This window comes from Pleurodeles waltl, chromosome 6, assembly GCF_031143425.1.
Source record: "Pleurodeles waltl isolate 20211129_DDA chromosome 6, aPleWal1.hap1.20221129, whole genome shotgun sequence".
Taxonomy (NCBI): domain Eukaryota; kingdom Metazoa; phylum Chordata; class Amphibia; order Caudata; family Salamandridae; genus Pleurodeles; species Pleurodeles waltl.
This window is the reverse complement of record NC_090445.1, coordinates 1,324,489,192-1,324,511,595: the sequence shown is the minus strand read 5'-3', so window position 1 is coordinate 1,324,511,595 and position 22,404 is coordinate 1,324,489,192. Positions and strand designations below refer to the sequence as shown.

Sequence of the window (22,404 nt, the reverse complement as noted above, 5' to 3'; positions counted from 1 at the left end):
TTAGTATTGGACTAGCATTTTAGTCTCTATATTTAGTAGCAATAATCAGCAGTATGAAGGATAGGCTCTCTGCTTACCCCTCTTATGTATCACCTTTTCTATTGCAGTGCGTTTTGGCTAAACTCTTTTTCAGAAATCAGTTGAGTGTGGATGATCGAAACTGGGGTGTAATTTAGAACCAATTTTTGGAGATAGCTTGGGTTGTTACTTCCATCCGCCTTAAGGTGCATAAGATCTAGAATTTATGAGAGCCCTGAGGTTTCATTGAGTTGTTTCAGTTCTGGTTATATGATCTTGTTTCCTGACCTTGTGCAAAAGTATTGAGGTCTGATGTTGTGCTATCTGCCGTCTACATAGGAATTTCTTTGAAAAATCAATGTACATGATTTTGCAGTAATCAAGATCCACAACTATCCTGATTCAACCTAGCTATAGTATATGCTGAATCTGAAGGAAGGAAGGATTTATCACAGAAATGCAAGATGGAAGTTGATGCTTTTGAGTACTGTTTTTATCCAGGGACCAAACTAGGGGCCAGCTGTGAACCTCTTTTTTCCATCCTTGTTGTAGAAGTTGCTTTTAAACAAGTTCACTCCAATCTTGCCTCCCCTGTACTTCTTCCTCAAAAATTATTCTCCAGATGTAGCATGCCTCACGCTGGGTTTTGTTGTCTTCATAAACAAAGTACAAAAAACACAACATTTCTAAAATGTGAAACAATAAACTAGCTTATAGGAACAAGCAACATTTACCTTAATTCTATAACATAATTGAGCATTAAATGCTTCTTTGATTCTCATTCCAGGCCTTCTGTGAGCTTTACTTCTCATTTTCCTGCGACAACTTATAACTAATGACTTTACTACGCCCTAACTTCGCTCACTTCCACTTCACCTTTTCACTCCACCAAACAGCACTACATATTACCTCCCTTGGTGCGGGAATGCAAACAGAGTCAACAAGCACAGATAGGATACCTACTCACAACCAAGAGAACCTATTGAATTCCACAAGCTATGTCTCTCGGACTACCATAGTTCAACTATACATGTTTTCACAGGTACAAATGTTTGGGGAGGTCTTAGGCTATCTGTGGCGACAAGTGGGTCCCAATCACCATCAAGAGGTGGCATTAAATATTACCTGGGATGGTCCCTAGTAGGATCTCAGGCTGTCCAAACTGTGCCTTCTCACCAGCGTAGATGATGTCACACATCATGGCCAATTCACATCCCCCGCCGAGCTAAAGAGAAAGAAGAAAGAGCAACTCAGCCACAGGTTTCACTAGAAGCTGCATAAACCCCTGGACTGCACAGATCCAGTTAATTAAGAAAAGCGCTAGAGGCTCGTCAGAGCAACATCTGTTTTTTCCATTAATGTATCACCAAACAAACGGAAACAAATATTTAGATGTCTGTAAAAAGCACACATTTCACAAGTGCTGCCTGTTTGTTGCTAAGTCCTCAAATAGAGAGAAATCCCTTAAGTCAGTTCACAACTATTAACGAGTTCAGAGGGATATAAAATAAAAAACACAGGAAAATCCTCTTTGTGAGTCCAAGCAGGTCACACTGTAGCAACCTTAATGTACTGATCTGTACAACACAATACTAACCCTGAAGACCAGCTACACATTACACCTTACGATTCTCAATGTCTTGCCCTGCAGTATTACCTGGCTCAGTCCTACAGGTTCCCTAATGCCTCGTGTCAGGCCAGTGCTCCAGAGCACGTATTTACAGGGTCAGAAGGCTCTCTAAATGAGAGACAGAAATAGAGAAAGAGAGATAAACAGACAGAGTGTGAGTGCAGGGTCCCTAGATGTCAGCACTCAAGGTATGCAGTCCATAGCAGAATAACTTAATTAAGCATCCTTGACTCTGTGGGTTGACACAGGAGAGCAGACTTAGGCTCAACTCAAGGGAGGGAGTTTAGGGTGAATGTAGGTACAGTGAAATACAATTATCAAATTAACAAATAAGTATGCAACTCCATCCAAAGCTGTATGTTGTCAACAGGTTTAAAAAACGTTTATATCTACAGTAATAAATAAGTCAAATCAATAAAACACACAAAAAAAGATAATACTGAACAGGATAACATCTGTAGCTAAGTTATAACTGCATGTATATCTATACTTAGCGGTTCACCATTGTTGGATTTCATTTTTTTCATGTGGCCTCTTCCAAATAGATTCTCATTCATAACATGGTTGGAAACCACTTGAAAGGTGCAAGGTAGGAAAATGAAAAAGATGCACAAACCTCCAGCTTGCAAGAAAGGGGGGAACAGAGCTGCATGCATGACAGACCGATCACACACTCAAGCATCAAAGCTAAAGCTAAGGTACAGACACCGTACAGGTTCACACAGTAGACTAATCAGCTATATTACATATAGTTTACAGTCTCTAGCATGAGACAGACTTAAAACATACCAGTCAATAATCCAAACAGAAGGAGTGCGGCTACCATTTTCAAATATATTAATACACTGCCAAGTTTGAGTTTATAAGTTTGTAAAGCACATAGCTACCTTGGGGCATCCCAGCGCAGAAATCAAAGACATAAGGTGCACGCAATTACAAACCAAAAGGAAGGAGTTGCAGCCCAGGAAGCAGCCATGCAAACATCCACAATGGAAACTCCAGCCCACTCTGCCTAAGAGGTGGAAATGCCCCAGAAGACCAAGCTTGTATTGACTTGGGGAAATCCTTCTGCTTAGGAGACAACTGACTTAGTCCAACTACCTAAAGTAGCTCTGGAAGACTTACAACCCCCCCCCTCTAGGTGTCCCAAAATTTACAAGTAAGTTCTCAGATTGGCTGAATTCAGCTGTTCTCAAAGCATCAACGCTCTAACTAAATTCTAAAGGTGAAAAAACATATCAAGTTTGGAAGAAGAGTAGGCATCTAAAGTATGAAGTATTCTTTTGATCACGGTAAAAAGCGGAATTTATTTTGGGTAGGAAACTCAGCCCCAGAGGTAGGACAATTCTATCATCATAAATACTTTAGTAGGGATAACTACAAAGCAGGGAACCCAATTATGAATTCTTCTTGGCCTAGTTTAGCAACCAAGAAAAAAAAAAACTTTAAAAGTCATAAAAATCTCTCAGATCTGCTCCAGAGGTTAAAAAGGTGGTCACTGTAAAGAAGATAAAACCAAATGCAGGCTGAGGAAAGATATTGAATTTCTATTTTTGCCAGATCAAATTTCTCAAAACCTAAGACCTCAACTGAAGGAAGGTTACACCACGAGTATGTGAATATCCTGATTGCTGACTCCTCAAGTCTCAAGGTAGCCATGAACAGATTTGGATCAAACCTATTCTGTAAAAACTGAAGAATATTTTCTAGTGAGCATTTAACTGGAGAAAGATTATTAATACCACGCCCTCAGTCAAAATAAGACCAGTGGTGACTCCAGGCTTTTTTTGCAGCACATCCTCAATAGACTTGGCAACGGAGCTTGAAAACCCCTCTTTAAGAGCCTCCTCCTCTTAACCTCTAAACCGACAGATTCAAGCAACGGAGGGCGGCTAGATCAAGAGACGGCTGAAACAAGAGAGACTGAGACTGAGACAAAGTTATAGTGTCTTGATTAGGCTGACATACCTCTCATACAGATGTCTTTAAAAAAAACTGCAATATCATCTGGAGCAGAGAGTTCTAAGAATGGCAGTTGAACGTTGGGTGTTGGTGGATGAGGTCTAATAAAGGTCTCTCCCTACCTGTACCTGTCACCTGGCATGTCACTTCTCTTTCCATGTAACACTGGAGACTATCTACATGAGAAAATAGTAACCACAACACTAGATGAAATCTGGAGTTATTGGAGGACACCTGTGAAGCAGTGGAATCTGGGCATTCGTCATCTGAGGCATTCTCTGTGTGAGAAGAGGAATTGAATGTGCCATACGTCTGCGTTCCAACCTGTATTAGAACATTGGAATGCTGGAAGCTCCATTGAAAATAATGGAGTGCTGCGGGCTTTTACTGGCCGGTAAAAGCCTGCAGCGCCAACATTCCAATGTTCGCTTTGTTCACAGCAACAGCTGTGAACAAAGCCTCACGGAGCCCGAGGGGATTTTAATCCCCTCGGGCTCCGTGAACATTATTTTTTTTTAATAGAACATTCTGCCCTGAGTGGCAGAATGTTCTAATAGCCTTAGAACCCGCCGTAGCGGGCTCTACCGGCTATTAAACTCCCTCTCCCTTGTTAAATGCCCTCGCCTTTGGCTCGGGCATTTAACGCAGGGTGCGGGCCTTTAATAGCCGGTAGAGCCCGCTACGGCAGGTTCTAAGGCTATATTACATGAACTTTTTTCACACTGCAGAGACTTAGAACGAAATGTAACTAAGGTAGTAGGAGCCAGGTTTCACTGGAACGCCTGATCTGTGCATTCCAGGTGGAGCTGTGTGCCTTAACACAGTGCATTTCTTGGTTTGGAATGTAATGTGGTCACACAGAGGCCTGTGAGTGGAGTTGGAGTGATCTACGAAATGCATCACAGAGAATGCAGTGTTGATGATTGTGCTGTTTAGACTACTGCGCATACACTACACTTTTTTTTTTTTTTTTTTACAGCATCTGTGGCTGCACTGGCTGTGTTATATAGATACAATGTCTGAGTTAGGCAATGCACACAACAAAAAACATGTTAACTTTCTGAGGCACAGTAGGTGATCATGCATTAAGATAATGTGCAAGCTGAGTCTCATATACTGAAAATACTGTGTATCTTGATTCGACAATAACTCTAAAGCCAGCAGGGAGTGTTGTGTATAGTGATGAATCAAACTATCTCACCCTTTCACTGGAGTGAATTTGTACACTTTTTTTTGTTAAGGCCGTCCTGCTCTTTACTGTTCAAAAGTGCAATTTCATGGACGTCATTTTTTAAATCATATGGAACTGAAATAGATTAGCTGCTACGAAGCATCATTAATCACCACTGCAGTTTTTAGAGTGAAATGCAAGCTTTTCAGCATCTTAAGTTAGCCTTCGCACTCAGCTATGCAGGCAGGAAGCATATCTGTAGGGATTCTGTGAAGTGCGGTATAATTTGCAATTACTAGATTTGGGAATGCAGAACGTAACTCCACCTCCATTTTATCGGTCACATCCTGGGGAACCTTTACTGCAATGGGGAAAGCGGGGAGACGCATTTTAAAATTATGCCAGTGTTTGTGGAGCTAATCTCACAGCTGAATGAAAACAGGGTCTTTTAACACAATGCCTGGGTCCTACGAGGCAGTAGTTTTAAGAAAATCTGTTGGATCTTAGTACGGAAGAGAGCCATTGTTTGAAAGAATTTTAAATAGTAATTAATAAGGTTGATTAACTTTATCTTCTGAGGGTCAGCACTATCCTTGAATGATTTCACTTTGGCAGAAGGGTGCAAAAGGAGAGTGAAACAGTGGGCAAATAAATCACAGCATTGATGAATATTCTTGTCTTGTGCAAGTTTTTTCAAGAACGGATGGAAGTCAAAAAATTAATGAGTTAATTAAATTGAAAATGGGGGTGAAACAACTTCCTTGATTCCAATGTAACTGTCACAAATGTCTATTGCCTATGCATAAGGACTCTGAACTCAAAGCTGTCAAATGTGGTATAAAAAGCCATTTTGTGAAATACTGCTGGAGCGGGGTCAAGATGAAAGAGGGTAAGGAGGTAAGGGAGAAAGTTGTGCTTCAATTAGAGGCTGTGTATTATGGAAATCCATCAGATAAGGTGAAAGGTGAAGATAATGTTTGAGTATCATAAAGATAGATTCATTTCTACTAAATTGGACATTAAGGGGGTCATTCTGACTCCCGCCGGCCGCGGTAACCGCAGGGCCGGCGGAAGCCGCCAGAATACCGCTGCGCGGTCAGAAGACCGCCGCGGTTATTCTGAGTTTCCCGCTGGGCGGGCGACCGCCAGAAGGCCGCCCGCCCGCCCAGCGGGAAACCCCCTTCCACGAGGATGCCGGCTCCGAATGGAGCCGGCGGAGTGGAAAGGGTGCGACGGGTGCAGTGGCACCCGTCGCGATTTTCAGTGTCTGCAAAGCAGACACTGAAAATCTTTGTGGGGCCCTGTTAGGGGGCCCCTGCAGTGCCCATGCCATTGGCCCCACGACACCCCTTACCGCCATGAACAGGATGGCGGTAAGGGGGTTGGAATCCCCAAGATGCGCCGCCGTGGAGGATTCCCCAGGGCAGCGGGAAACCGGCGGTATACCGCTGTTTCCCGTTTCTGACCGCGGCTGTACCGCTGCGGTCAGAATGCCCAGGGATGCACCGCCAGGGTCTGAACGACCCCCTAAATCTTGAGGGTACGATGGCCAATTGGGTATTTTCAAGCCCTCATTGAGTACAAAGAGGTCTTTGCTGAAGGGAAATGTTATGAGGTCATCACATGTGACAACATTCTGGAATGGATGCATCAGAAAGTTTTTTGAGTTTTTCTCGATCCAAACTTGAACCATCAAGTGTGAATGTCAAGTAGTTGACTGCTGTTAAGATTTCACAAATCCACATTCAAAAGCGTTTTTTGTTCTAAACTGACGTCTGAGAAAGTAATGAAAAAAGAAAAAAGGGGCCTTTTCTGTAGTGGCTAAAGTCAGGAGGATACCGTTGATTATGCAGGAAGACGTAAAAATGTCAATTGACAAGTCTGTGATGAGTACATGCCTCTAGAGGTGATAGAATGGTGGCCCATGTCATGGTGACATTCAAGGCAAGTGAGAACATTAGATTGCGTGTGGGTCTCAGGGGACTAAACAGGGAGATTGTGGTGGACAGATTCCCTTTTACCTAACCTCATGGAAATGCAGTCAACTGCGTTGGAAAACAGTTATTTTCCCCTACTATACTAGACCTGGCATCTGCATACTACCACATTAGACTCCATGACTTGTCAAGATGTTACTGAGTTCATTATCCTCCCTCACTGCAGGATATTTTAAAAAGCCTCAGTATGCCATTTGGGGCTTCTCTATGCATTATCTTTTGTTTTTTTTCAGAGGGCGATACACATTCTGTTAGGTGATCTTGTAGGTATTGGATGTTTCTAGGATAACATCATCATTTATGTTAGATCTTTGGATGAGCACAAATCGTAGGGTGCACCAGGTTCTGGAATGTTTGAGTGGAGAACGTATGGCACAGAAGGTCGACAAGTGAGAATTGGAAAAGAAGAGATTAGGTTCATGGGGCATTCCGTTCCCCACAAAGGTATGAGATCAAGAAAGGAGTTAGCCAATACTATCTATGGTTAGGCACTCCTCCGAACAAGGAGGAAGTGATGCTCTTTTTGGGTATCGTGAAACCTGGCAGCAGGTTCATACACAATGTTTCATCAAAACTGTTACTGTTAGATATGTACAAATGTACTGTAATTGTGTGGGACAATGCGTATGGAGGGGCATATAAATCTTTGCAGCTGCACCCATTTCATTGCTAGAAGAGATGCCATTGTGGAATCAAAGGCCAGTTGAAAAAGGCTAGGTTTGGTCCTGCTACAGAGGCATGGGGAGAGTTAAAAAGTAATCATGTGTCTGTCAAGGATACTGAAAGGCGTTGAACATAACTACTCTGTAATTGAAAAGGATGCTTTGGCAGTAACCTAGGCATTAAAGAAGTTTGTGTTTTTTTTTTTGTGGGGTAAATGTTTTCACAGTGACATCCGACAAAAAGAAAAAACACCTTTGAAAGACATTTTCACCAGGATTGGCGTTTATTTTACTTTCAGTTCACATCCTGGGGTGGGTGTTGGTGCGTCAGGAATAAACATTTGTCATAGAATACATACCAGGGGCATGTAATAGTGCTAGGAAGGTTAGAAGCTCCTCACTCTGCCATGAAATGTGATGAAGAAGAGGATAATGTGTCGGCCAAGGTCAGTGCATATCTCATTACACAAGGTGCAGTTCTGAAGGGAGGAATAGGAGGAGAAAGTAGCATGTCATTCTATTTTCAAAAACGTTTTGTGAGCACATTGTTGAGGGTGGCATGAGAAGAAAATTATTGTGTCAGTGCAGCATCCTTTTTTTAAGTGAAGGATGATATAGGAGTGAGAGCATTCAGATTAACCAGGTTGAATGTACTAAAGGACCTTAGGAGTAGGATAATGGATATTACCCACAAGGGTATTATTGGCAAGACAAAAGAACGTCTTCAAGAAGATTTCTGATAGCTGAGCCTTGATCCGAAGATGTAGAAAGCCATGAGAAGATGTAGGGAGTGTGATGCAAGGGATATAGTATGAAGGCTGCGTATATCCTCCAAACGTGTACAAAGAACTACCAACTAGTCAGTGGGAGGGCAGAGCGGTTGATATTGGTGGGGGTTCAGGGGGCGAAGGAGCCACTTCTTATCTTAATGTTGTCATAGATGTATTTTCTTAGATATGTGTGATGTAACCTCAATATCAGTCAAAGTGTTTGGAGAATCTGTTTTTTCTGGGAAGGTTTTCCTAGAATGTAGTTGCTAGACGGTGAGGTTCAATTGTAATCAAAGGTGGTGGAATAATGTTTGTACTGTTGTAAATATAAGTGATGCTCTCTCTGCCATCCAGAGACCAAGGGAATGATAGAGCACTTTACCAGACGTTAAAAAAGGGTATCCAAATGGTCAGAACGAAAAGGTTTAGGGAGATAAAAAGTATGGCTATGTAGAGACTCTTACAGCATTCCAAAACTAAGTCACTTTATGGTTCGAAGAATTCAAAGAAAGGTTGGATGCATGTTTCCGTGAATGATGACTGGAGGGTGAGGTGAGCAAGGGAAAGGTGAAATAAAAAAAATAAAAAATCACAGTTCCATGTGAAGTAAAGTATGGGAAATATTGGGGTGAAAGTGAGAATTGGTGAGAATATGAGCTCATGTGGATGGAAAGGAGTGGTGAAAGTACACAGAACCCAGAGTCAACAAAGTTATTCAACAATGCTGTTAAGATGAACGATTGGTGTATTTGGAACTAGGGCACAGTCTCTTTGTATTGTGGGTAAACGTCAGAGAAGTGTGCCTCGGGATTCAGCTGTTGCTTTTCAGGATTGCATGGTGTCAGACACTTTAAAGAACAGTAAGGGGGCTCACTACAGCGTGATAAGACAAAAGACCAAATTACTTGAATGACTAAGCAGTCTAGCAGCTAGGCTGTCCTTGAGGTTTCTAAAATCTGATTTTTCTTTTTTTTTCTTTTATTTATTGGTGCTGGTGCAGTTTATGAAAGAGGACTGGGTCGGGTTTGTTCTTTGCGGAGTCTAATTTCTTTTTCAGTTTTCTTTTTTTGTCTTTTTCCTTGCACTGTTAGAATGGACAGCCTATGTAACCAGCTTATATGTGGTCAATTCTATGCCAGTGCAACCTTGGGAATCCTCAAAGGATTTACAATTGGGAGTATTGACTTCCAACCAAAATCATAAAACTAGAGCTGAAGTTGAGGTTATCATTAAATCCTCTTGACGGAAAGTGGCCCTGGGTCCCAATGGCATTACTCCAGCCATTTTTAAGTTTCAGGAGCTACAACACTCTGCTCTTTTGGCCCTTCTATGTAGTCACCACTTAGTTACATGTTCCTTCCCAGATAGCTAGTGGGGCTCACTTAAGGCCCCCAGCCATATTTAAAAAAAAAAAAAAAAAAGAAGACACCACATAAAAATCTGGCTAATTACTACCTAATCACACTCCTAGATGACAATGGGAAATACTATGCATAACTCCTACCCAAAGACCTGGAGTGTTAGGTGGTGAAAAAACATCTAATCCAGGCAGTGCAAACTGAGTTCCACAAAGGAAGTAAAATAGATGTCAGACTGCTCGCCCTAGCAATCCTGGTGCTGCATTTGAGTTATAGCCACATATGACAATGTGAATTGAGGTACAATGAATGAATTTGGCATCTGTAAAGCGGACAGCTGTCTAAAAGACATCCCGGTGCTACAAGCTCATTATAGATAAGAGGAGAAAAAAGAGATAAAACTGACTGAAACAACCACGTTTCTAAAAGCTTTTATTGGGTGCAGCATGAATATTGGTTGGAAGAGCATTCCAAAGCTTAGGAGGCTAGAAAAAGAAGAAAAAAAAACATTTATTTAACCTATATCTGTCAGACATACCTGAGACCTTTACATCCTCGAGTGTGTGTCCTACGAAGCTGTCTGGAAACAGCATGAAATATTCATACAACACTTGCATATTAGATCAGTCTTCAGTAGGGTTACAATGCTCAATGGATGATTTAACTGGCTATCGTATCAGGAACTCTATCAAGTTTAATTCAGATAAAGCCACAATAATTTAATTTGGAAGGAAGCTCACTAAACCAGGACAGTTGCAAATAGATAATAAAGCCATTGAAAAAGTGATATCCTGCAAAAATAAGTTTCTCGTTTGAGGAAAGGGGCAACCCTGCACTGCAGAAACTGGCAATCAAGGATATTACTTTGTCATTGAACACATCCTTCATGAGATTGCTAAAACAGCTAAACAGGCCGATCTTGCAAAATAGTGCTAGGTTATTGACTGTAAATCAACTCCAACCTTGCTGTATGGAAGGGTAGCATTCAGACATACCCTTACACAGTGGCTTGATACTATCCAGTGTTGGTCAAATCGCTTTATATGTCATCTACCTGATCCAACAACAGCGCACTTCATTTAGAGTTTAATCTTACTAAATGCCAGTTGATGTTCGAATACAGATTCTTTTGTAGTGCTTAAATTCAAACTCATTACAGCAACTAGAAGCGAAGATCTTCCGAACGGTGCCCTGCCAGGTAATCCATTAAGTAAACTTTTGAATAAACAAACAAAACAGATCTGATATTCAGGGTAGGAAAGAACTCAGCAATAAATCGCACTGTAATCTTGCACTTACTCTATATGAGTCCACGTATATTACAGACTATTTTAAACAGCCTGTGTCTTGTAGACATAAAAGGAAGCTGATGAGCTATACATTTGGCCGAAATCCTCTAAGGGCCTACTGGTATAGTAGATTGGAAACAAGTCCGGAGAGAAATTGTCAGGTATGTGGGTGCAGAATCAAAATCATAAATCCACATTGCATCTACTCCAACCTCCAGGTGACAAAAAGTTTGTCTCAAGCCCATATTCAGATTTTGAAGTATCCATACATGTTCTGTGGCAGTGAAATCCTGCCCGTCAGGATCCTTAAGTCAACTCACAGAACGATTCCTAAAGTTCAAGAAACAGGAAAATCAAAGCACAGCATATGCATGCTCCCCCAAATTGCTTAGTGATTACAATATCAGGATGAGTGGTCTGAGCAATGAGTGAGGTCGCATAAAATCAATCAGTAAGGCAGCACGGTCAGATGTTTTTATTTAACTGCTTCATGTAGATAGTATAAAGTATCTAGATTGGTGTGAGCACAGTCACAAAAGCAGTTAACTGGCGTTTATGTAGAGACAACAATGAGGGTAAACTAACCACAGTGCAGTCTACACTGGGGAGTAGAGTATCTTATTTTAGCAACAAATGAAGAGATTGCATAAACAACAAAGTGTGATAATGTATGTGCAGGCAGAGCTGTAGACTTATAAACTAAAACTGGAATACGTTTATGAATAAGTGGGTCAGATGCTCTGCACCCACATTTTATCAAAAAAAGGCTTAACTGCAAAAGTGATTTTCCCTCTTACGTGTCTAAGATCAGCAAAATGGCAAATCCAATTTACTCTATTTTTTATGGTTACACCCAAATACGGCTAAATAGTGACATGTTCTAAAGTTGTGTGATCAATTTTCCATGAAAACCAAGTTTTGCACAACCAAAACATATGACCTTTTTCCAACAATTATTATGAGACTACTTAGTTGCTTGCATTGCTCTAATCTACACAGTTGACACTGAAGCCCAATCTGGGTTACTGACAGAACTGCTAAATCATCAGCGATTATTTACTCTTTTGCTTCCCAGTGTGCGATCCTCAGGATCCAAGATTTCCTGGAGGTCTGCAATACGAAGAGAAAACGGGAGAGGGGCTAAAATGCAGTCCTGTTCCAGGTCTTTAGCTGTGCTGCTCTTATGGGATAAAATCTCTATCATTAGGTAATTATATTAGTACCCAAGTAGTCATGTGAAACTCAATCCACAAGTGTAACAGAGCATTGCCAGTCACCCAGGACTTCAATTTGAGCCATAGATGATTTCATCTACCTTGTCAAAAGCCAAAAAGTAATTGACAAAGCAAGCAAAAAAGTTAACTCCTGCTTGACTGGTATGGTAATCCGTACGTTTAGTGCCACTTGTTATCAATGGAGAAACAACAGTTTCCAAAGCAAGTCTCTGGTAACTTCTACAGACCCCTTTCATATGCCTATTCTGTAATTTTCCCATTAGAAATTTGGCAAACCGTTTGCCGTCAAAATCTAAAAGTGCAATCAAACGATGGCTTTTTTGATCTGATCACAAGTCATACTTGGAGTGGCTGAAAAACTGAGCCTTTCCAAGAAGCAGAGATATTCCCATTGTTGGATATTGTTTTATACAACGTGCTTAAAATGTGGGCTACTCCATAATATAGGGTTATCCTTAGGTATGGCAATTGGAATGCCATAAGGCAGGGGCCCTTAACAAATGGCTATGTTTTAATAATGGCAAGACATCATTCAGATATAGATATTTGATTATTATCTCACGAGGCACACAACAAATTACTAATCTGAAGAGCAGAATACAGTTCTGATACATAAGGCTCCCAGTCATTGAAGTTGATGTGTAAGTATAATTAATGGAGTAACAATTCATGTCAAAACTTATTAACAGCCAAAAGTGTCTTGAAGCTCTGTTTTTTTATGCTTTCTATCAACGAAATGCAGAAAAATTCATGCATATGTTTGCTAATATCGTGCACTTGCTGTCAGTACTCCGATTTAGTTCTTTTTCACAACAGTGTCACCAACTGAAGAGACCGGCGACTTTGTGATGCTGTTGAATGACTACCTGTATTTTTGTTTTACATCAGAGAATAACGATCACATTTTGATTTTTATTGCAAACCTTTGTGGTTGATTGGTGGACTTTTCTTTAAAAGTTAAATATTGAGAAAGAATTACAACAGATTTCCCCCATATTTGACGAACATCCTTTTTAAAGGTTGGGGAGTCGATTAATTACAACGATGTTCAACTTACTTACCTTCAACTGAAGCTCTTTCTAATGGATTATCCATCTAATAGCAGATTACCCACCTTTAAAACATTCCCAGGCACCAGACTAGATCCAGAAAGTGTAGGTAGGTGGCGCCATTCGGCTCTGCTTTGAATTCGTACTGCCCCAAAAATGACAATGGAACCTCATATAAATGCCATCTCCGCACTCTGTCCATGTCTTTGTACATGGAGCCGAACAACATTCCCAGGTGTGCAGCTCTCTAACAGAGTTTAGGAACTTTTTAGATGGAAAGAGAGACCACTGCATACAATGGGAGATTGGAGGGCAGACAGAAATGTGTGATTAGGTAAAGAACCCAACTGAAAGAGTATTACCAGAGGTAAGGTGATCTGTTCTTGTGATGGAAAATTCTAGCTGCAGATTCATCATCTTTAGAGCAGTACCCCCCAGGATCCGTTTAATGGTTCAGACCAAAATATTCTGCTACACCAAAAGTGCAAAATACCATTCTTGTTGGCCTGCAAGTAAGGCAACAGAGCATCATGAACACATGTACTGACACGCGGCATGACAGATGTCAAGAACAGGCATTCTGCATGCCAGCACAGTGGTAGCAGCCTTGGCCCTGGTGGAATGAGCCCTTTCCTTCTAGAGGCTGTTTATTGGTAGTGAATACCAGATGCTAATTTGCGGGATTATCCACCTTGACAGAGTCCTTAGCTTTCTTCACACCAAAGACCCACACAGAGTTTGTCCATTTGATGGTCTTTGGTAAGATAGATGTAAAAGCTCAAAGCTCTTAAGGGCCCAACCAATATAGACTCTCCTCCTCTTTCGAGGAGTAAGGAGGAGGAAAGATGTTGGAGAAGTGATAGATTGTCCAACATGGAGTGTAGTCAAAACTTTTGGAAAAAAGGATGCCTTGGTGCTCAACACCATTATTAAAGGAAAAAGGTGTTTAAGGCTCATGCACCAAGAGAGCTTGGAGTTCACTCATGTTACAAGCAGAAGTTATAGTGACCAAGAACAGAGTCTTCTGAATCTGGAGAAGTAGTGGACAACTGAACATCGGTTCGATGGGAGTGCACATGTAGAAAGTGAGAACCAAACTGAGATCTCACTTTGGCATCACCAAGCATTTGGGAAGAAACATAAGTCAAGCATTTTAGAAACCTCATCTCAACAGGTAATTTGAACAAGAATGGCTGTGCAGACAAAAGTAAAAAGGTCAACAAATAACCTTAATCAGTGCCCACATCAAATCCTTAGATACAAACAAAATATCAGACTCTTTGGCCTGTAATGAGTCTGTATTGTAGCTGGCACACCAGGTCACAAACTTGTTCCAGCGCCTGGCATAGACAAACTTTGTCGAGGGACTCCTGGCAGCTAGGATGATATCCTCCCAAAGCTGTGGCAAACTGAATGTAGTCAACTGCCGTCATTTCACAAATGGAAGTGCAGGACCCTGTCCTGCTACTGCAACAGGAGATCCTACTAAAATGGTAGCCTGATCGGAGGGCAGATGCTCAGGCCCAGAATTGCCACACCCTTCCTGCCCAATTTGGAGACAGTGGGATTACTTGGGCCTAGTAATTCCTGATCATCTCAAGAAAACAGGGGCAGGAAATACAGCAAATGAAATGTGTATATCACTCCTACGCTCCACTCTATTCAGAATGCATCTCCGAAGGAAAGCCCTTTTGCAATCTCCAGCATACATATTTTTTTGACACTGCACATTCTCAGCAATGGCAAAAAGAGCTAGCCAGGGTTCTCCCAAATGCTTGACGATACCTTGTACCACCTAAGGATGTATCCACCATTTGTGATCTGCCATGTGCCGCTGCCTGAATTAGTCCGCCCAGGAATTCAAGATCCCTCCAAGTGACTCACAACCATGGAAATGTCCTGATGCCCTAGCATGCTCCAAAAATGAAGTGCCGCTTGGGACAGGACCCAGGACTCCACCCCACTCTGATTGTTGGGAATGACATATGTCCATGATGTTTTCCTTGGCAACCTGAACCAGTCTCCTTAGAATAAATGGCAGGGAGGTTTCCTGCACCAGGGAAATGGCCTGCAACTCCTACAAATAGGTCTCCACCGGAGACAAGAGTTCTCTGATCTTTATATCTCCCAGATGATCTGCCCAACTCAGCAATAGCACATCCATCACCACTAGGAGTACTGGGTAGAGAAGGGAGAAGGGTCTGTAGCCAGTTCAACTGCAGTTGAACAGCCACCACTGCCTCACTGAATGATGTTAAGGACTCACCTTTTGGATGTTCTACCATGCTACATTTGGAGGAAATGTCTGATACTGCCTCCCACAGCATAGTCATGTGCCACTTAATGGCTGATGCAGCAAGGGTGGGGGGACTGGCAGGGTCACAGTCACTGGTGGTCTGGATGTTGTCTGCTTGGACCCCATCCTGCCCCTGGAACAGATGAGGTACCTATTATGGAGGCAGTGGCCCTTGGAGTCGCAGGTAGGTCAAATCTCAGAAGAAGCTTTGAAAGGGTCGAACTTGCTGAGGGTGCTGTCTTGCCAGTGTGGAAAGACTCCAGGGATGTGCTCTGGCCTGACTGTCATTGAAACATTCAACACTAAATTCCGCTTTCTCCCCAAACAAGTGAGACCCGTCAAATGGCATATCCATCAAACAGCCCTGCATTTCACCAAAGAAGTCAGTCCACCTCATTCAAATAGGATGCCAAAGCACTTTGCAAATGCCAACTGCTCTGCTAAGTCAGTAGTGTCCAATCCACATTGTTTGATATATAGTTGGCTGCATCCTGGATGGTTTGAGGTAGGCTGGACTGAAATTTCGCAGGGACTGCTGGCAAGATCTCAGCAATAATGCACAATAAGCATATTAATATTACCCCAGCAAACAGCCAGCACCAAAGGGCTAGTATGGCTGAGGAAAAATCAATTTTCCAAATGCTACAATTACTTTTGCCTTTCTGTCTGGGGGAGTTGTACTGATTGAATTGAGGTTCATCCTGCTGGTAAAACCATCACTTTCTGGCATAGGGTGCTATCTTAAGTCAGGGTCACCTTGTGCTCGCCTGTGGCACCTGGCAACCTGCCTGTTCACTAGTGCAAAGGAACAAGGCTTAGATCAGGTGTATGTCAAGGATTCATTGAATGGTGGCAAGCCCTCAGAGGATGTCTGTCCAGGTCCCAAAACATTTGTTAACACATTAGTTTTTCCTTTTTTTTTTTTACCCAGCAGAGTAAAGAAGGAACTCTCTTTCGTTGATGACGAAAGGAAAAAAAAAAAAACCAGTATCCTGGCAAGAGTACAACCCACTGGCCTCCTGCAAGTCCACGTACAGATTGTCATCATCATAGTGTTGTGAAAAGTTACCTCCATCATCTCTACTAACATTTTCAAAGGCTGGTTCACTCTGATCAGAGTAGCAACGGAAATGCTGGATAGGGTGCAGCTCAGAGGCAAAGGCATAGTTGAGTAGGATTCGGATTGAAAAAGGGCCAGGTGCATTGGTATGGCTGTGGGGCGCAACCTCAAGAGAAGAATTTTGGCAGGCCGACCATTTAAACAGCAGAAAGACATGACATTTATGGTCCAAACTATAGGATTGTCAGTAGCTGATTAGGTTAATCAGTGAACAGTGGCTGTAGTATACTGTACTGATAATAAATTAATTCTGAAGAGAATATGTCAAGGTAATGTTTGCCTAGTAAATCTGCATCAAAATCACCAGTAATTATTATTAAAATGTTAAATACTTCTCTTTCAGAAATTCAATATAATAAAAAAAATGGATATTGAGGTAGTCATTTTTTACACTGTGATGGAGGAAAATAAACATTAAGAATTAGTATTTTATGTTTAGGCAATGGATTCAAACATGACATAGTATAGATCTGGACTTGATACTTAATTTTGACCTCTGCATGCTTAATGCAGAATTAGCTATGGTAAGGAGGCTCCGGTATTTCACACATCTGAGCAAAGGTTTCAAATGCTGAAAACCTATTAAATGAGAAAATAGACAATTTCCATGATTGTTGGAAACAGATGCTAGAAAAGGAGTTTAAAAAGTGTTTCATGTTTTCATCCCCTGTTTAATTTTCTTTTAATGCCAGCAATATTCCAGAAGCAGATTCTGAGAAAAGAATTCACGAGAGTATATTTCAGTATTAATGTCTCCGGAGCTTTGAGGCGAGTTAGCTAGTGAGAGTGGGTTCAAAATTGTTTTGTTTCATAGAGTTGATATTAATATGCACATATCTTTTGGTTTAGCTGGCTCTAGTCACACTAGCCCCTGTAAGCTAGCTCCATTTGTTCGTTTCCATTTGTTCTTCTGTTTGGCAACACAAGACTGGGATGAACGCGGTAATCTGGTTTTATTGTTTGTTGATGACTGACTTGTTATAAAATTACTCTTTAGTAGATCTACTGATTTATTTTATTTGAACTTAGAATATTAAGACAGCAGACTTGGGATGTTACATCTGTTTAGGTCATCATGTGTTCCTAAAGACGAATACAAAGGAGTGAGGTTGGTTAGAGTGTCTACCCGATCTCAAACCACACTAATGTTGAAAGTTAAAGCATCGGGATCCAAGATGGTTTCATTGGTATATTGGGTGGTCAAGCACGTAGTAGAAATGGAGAAAGTCCCAAGGACGGTGGAATGAAGTTGTTTACCGTGGCTAAGGGGGTCAATCTTTTCAGAAATGGTTGTAGCTGCTGCTGTTAAATCGTCATAATTAGGTGACGTTATTATTAGGTAAGGTAATCAGGTTCAGAAGAAGCAATATATTGGGGATTATTCCCACGATCTGGTTAAAAATTGGATAAGAGTTAATAGTTGAAGTAGAGGTGAAAAGTTTTGCGTTCATATGCATTATTACCTTAGTTTGCTGCATATTTTTGGTTAATTCTCTAAGCCTTTTAAATATTTTTTTTTATGTACGACTGAAAAGTACCATCTACTTCTTCACCTTCAGGGAATGTCTGTGCTACCAATGCCAAGTCCTGATGCATGGCTGCCGGAGGTTTCGTGATTCAAGGTGAAACTTAAAAGGTTATTTATGTTATATACTAATATTTTGGTTTGATGCATTAACTTTGTAGGTAACGCTCCCTACAGACCGGGATGCTTTTGTACACTTGTTGGCTCCGTCAGAGGAACAAGGTTTGATTGTTGTTTACCATGAGTCTCCAGGGCTAGAGAACTCGGGAGCACCTCTGTGTGTTTGGTCTTGCTTCGCTGGGCTCTGGAGAGAACGTCTCCTTAAGCAGGACAAAGCAGGCAAAGTCCCTCTCTTCTCTAGCCACTAGGAGTAGCAGGTGCAGTCTTCGACTGTGCAGCTTCGCTTTGCTGGTCCATTGGCGTAGCAGGGCAATCCTTCTTTGGTCTCCTTCCAGGTTAATTGAGATCAAAGGTCGGGGTGCCCGGTTTATGCTTGGAAAATGCCACCTGGATAGGATTGTTGGTAGCCAATGTGCTACCAGGTTTTCTCCCACCTGTTGACCACTTCCTGTGGCATACGGCCATCTCACAATGCCCTATTTTGCCCACTCTCAAGATGTCAAGGTCCCTCTCCTGCTGTGTGGACCTCACTAGCTCACCCCTGGGGTATGACTACCATAGGGATACATGCCCCTGGGGAAAACTGGTTTGGCAACAGGTTTACCCTCTCTGCTCGCCGTGACAGCCTGTCTGCCTAAACAATGGGGCAGCCCTCCACTCTAGAGTTTAAACATTGGCCTTTAAAAGGCAGCTTCCCTTTGAAGGAGGGAGCTAACACCTCCTCGGTCTGCAATCCCTCATTATTACCCTTCCTGAGAGTCATTGGCATGTTTCCGCAGGGTGGCGGCAAGCGGTCTTGTGAAACAGGCGCCATGTATGCCTGGAAAGACACAGAATTTTAAAGGCAACAGAGTGGCAGCATTGTAAAAACTGCACCCAGCAACTATTTACATTAACTTCGATTTGAGATTCAAGTCGAGTTTAATGTGATGAGCTGTTTGATATCTTGGAGTGCCATATCTTACACCATTCAGGAGTTAGCATGGCTGAAGGCTTGAAATACACTTTACGGTCAAGGCACTGCCACAAAGGCCTAGTTAGCAGGCCACAGGGCACTCTTAACAGTTGAAAAACCTCCAGCATCAGTCCACAAACTTGGGGTGACCACACAAACTGAGTCATTTCCTTGCAGCCAGTAAGGAGTTTTCGGCTAGATAGAGTCCCTAATAGAAAAGGTGCTACCGAAGGTAAGTAACGTTTTCATCTCATAGACTTCTAGCCACAGATTCCTTACCTGAGAATATACACCCAAGCAATATTTCCCTTAAGGTGGAGCTGCAAAGCCAATTTAAATCAGAAAGAACTGCAGGACAGAAGAGGCAAAGCGCACGTCATGAAGGACATGACTGTCCAGACAGTGGTGTTTTGTAAACATGTGAAAAGATAAACACATTGCTCCCTGACAGTTATCCAGGAGAGAGACTCTACAGGCTACCCCAGTGGTCGAAGCCTAAGTTTTGGTGGAGTTATCAGAAAACCCTTATTGTGTAGTAATTCTACGTGTAGAGCACTACGCATCTTGAGACGGTCCGGTTCTGCATAGCCTTCCCTTTCTTAGCTCCTATGTATCCCAAAAGAGTTGATCCACCACCCAAGTCTCTTTTGTGATATCAAAGTAGAATGACAACACAGTTCTTTGGTTCTAGACAATGGAGTTTCTCCTCCTCCTTGGAGAGATGAGGGGGATCAAAGAAGGTAGGCAGGGTGATGTTCTGGCCTACAAGGAAGGGAGTCACAACCTTCGGAAAGATGGAGGCACATGTCAGGAGGACCAGTTTGTGCAGAGAGAAGGTAGTGTAGGGAGGGTGTGCCAAGAGTGCCTGCAATACACGGATGTTAGACCTGGCATCCTCTGTGTGGTTTCACCTGTCTTTTTTGCCTCTCCTTCCCATGTTTTGACTGTGTGCTGGACTCTGTTTTTCCTGTTTTTGGTACTCTGGGCACTTTACCACTGCTGGCCAGAGCTAAAGTGCAAGTGCTCCTTGTGTAAAATGTATGTGTGATTGGTTTATCCATGATTGGTATAATTGATTTACTAGTCTGTCCCTAGTAAGAGTGCAATAGAGGTGCCCAGGGCCTGTAAGTTAAGTCAAATGCTACTAGTGGGCCTCAGCACTGGTTGTGCTACCCACCTGAGTAGCCCTGTAAACATTGGCTCAGACCTGCCACTGCAGTGTCTGTGTGTAGTTTTAAACTGCCAATTTGCCCTGGCAAGTTTATAGACTTGCCAGGCCCAAACCTTCCCTTTTTATATATGAAGGCACTCCTAAGGTATGCCCTAGGCAGTCCCATGGCCAGGGCGCAATGTATGTTAAAGGTGGGATATGTACTGATGTGTTTTACATGTCCTAACAGTGAAATGCTGCCTAATTCGGTTTTCACTGTTGCAAGGCTTATCTCTCATAGGTTAACATGGGGGCTGCCTTTAAATAACTTAAGTGCAGATTCCCTTTGGGAGCAGACAGAAATTTGAAGTTTGGTGTCTCTGCACTCACAATTTAAAAATACATATTTTGGTAAAGTTGTTTTTTAAATTGTCAGTTTGAAAATGTCACTTTTAGAAAGTGGGCATTTTCCTGCTTACACCATTCTGCGACTTTGCCTGTTTGTGGATTCCTCTCTTGGTCAGACTAACAGTCGGGCTGATTGTCAGAGGAGAGTCCAGCTGGGCCGACAATAGAGCAATGAGAAGAACCTTAAAGAGAGGTGCAGAAAGATCTGGTTGATGTGAGAATCACACCATAGTGGAGGGACACCTGGCTGCCAGATTAACATCATAGATTTTGGAATAAAGATTGAAAGCGGTCAACTGTCGCTGCTCAAACATCATGCATGAATTTGAAGGGTGCCCCTTTTGTAGCCACAGAAGATCTTCTCAAAGAGGCAGCCTGACTGAGGCACTGATGGTCATGCTCAAATAGCTCAGGATACCAGACTCTCTGTGTCTAATCCAGAGCCACAGGAATAACTTGGGCCTGGTGGTTCCTGATCTTCCTGAGAACTCTGGGCAGGACTGGTATCGGCGGAATGGCATACTGGAGGCCGGAGCTCCACTTGAGACAAAAACCTGTTTCCGAGCGATAGTCGCCTTGTAAACTCCAGCACGCAAAACTACAGATATTGCTTGTTTTCAGTGGCGGTGAACAGATCTAACTAAGGCTCTTCCCATTGCTGAAAGAGGTCTTGAACTACCTCCAGGTGGATACACTATTTGAGAGCCGCTATACATCTTTGACTGAGTTTGTTTGCCCTGGCGTTCAGAGAGCCTGCCGGGTGTTAAACCACCAGGGAAATGCCCTGGTGTTACAGCCATTCCAGTGACGCACAGCCTCTTGACACAGGGTCCATGACCCCACCCTCCCTGTTTGTTACAATACCACCTGATGGTGGTGTTTTGTCCATGCACACCTGCACCAGCCCTCCCTTTATCAAAGAAATAAAGACTTTCAATGCCACTTGAATTGCCCGAAACTCCGACAGGTTAATGGAGACCAGACTTCACTGTTGACCTGGACATTCTGATCTCCAACTCTGCCTGATGGCCCCCCATCCCAGAAGTGATGCATTTGTCACAACAGTTAGCTCTGGATGGGGAAAGTGGAGGGGTCTGCAACTGACCAAATCACAGTTCATCGGCCACCAATGCAGATCTTTTGCAGTTCCTTCCCAGATCTGGATCATGTTGGAGAGATTTCATTGATCCTGCGCCCCCCTGGGACTTCAGGAACCACTGCAGGGCCCGCATACACCAACGGGCATAAGATACAAGCAGGGTGCCATGAGCCCAACACAATCTCACGGCCATTCTCACCGAAATCGAGGCTATAGCCTGAATAGTTGCAAAGGAGGATAGGCCCGAAACTGCACTGTGTCCAGAACAGCTCCGCAACACGTGCAGAAGGTTTGTCATAGTCTGGAGTTGGGAGATGACTGCCTCGGGGGAGCGCACCTTCAAAAGCCAATTGTCGGCAGAGAAGCGTGGAATCCCTGAACTCTGCAGATAAGCTGCATTCCAGACATCATTTTCATGAACTGGCCTGAACTCTAGCTACTTGTCTAATGTAATCTATGAATCAAATCTACTTATCAAATGTATCAATGAAAAGCCTGTTGGTCATGGGAGCTGGGATGATATGGATGCGGTTGGGGCCCACTTCCATGGCTACGCAAGGGATTGACAGTGACGCAGGACACTAAAACAG

The 22,404-nt window shown here is 42.6% G+C and overlaps 1 protein-coding gene across 1 annotated transcript in view; it reads right to left on the bottom strand.

Moving 5' to 3' along the window:
- The window catches only part of ECHS1 (enoyl-CoA hydratase, short chain 1), a 110,918-nt gene that overhangs the window by 58,745 nt on the left and 29,769 nt on the right, over positions 1 to 22,404 (bottom strand). The window contains exon 4 of the mRNA XM_069240630.1: positions 1,144 to 1,243. Coding sequence (XP_069096731.1) covers positions 1,144 to 1,243 — 100 coding nt within the window. The remainder of the gene's footprint in view (positions 1 to 1,143; positions 1,244 to 22,404) is intronic.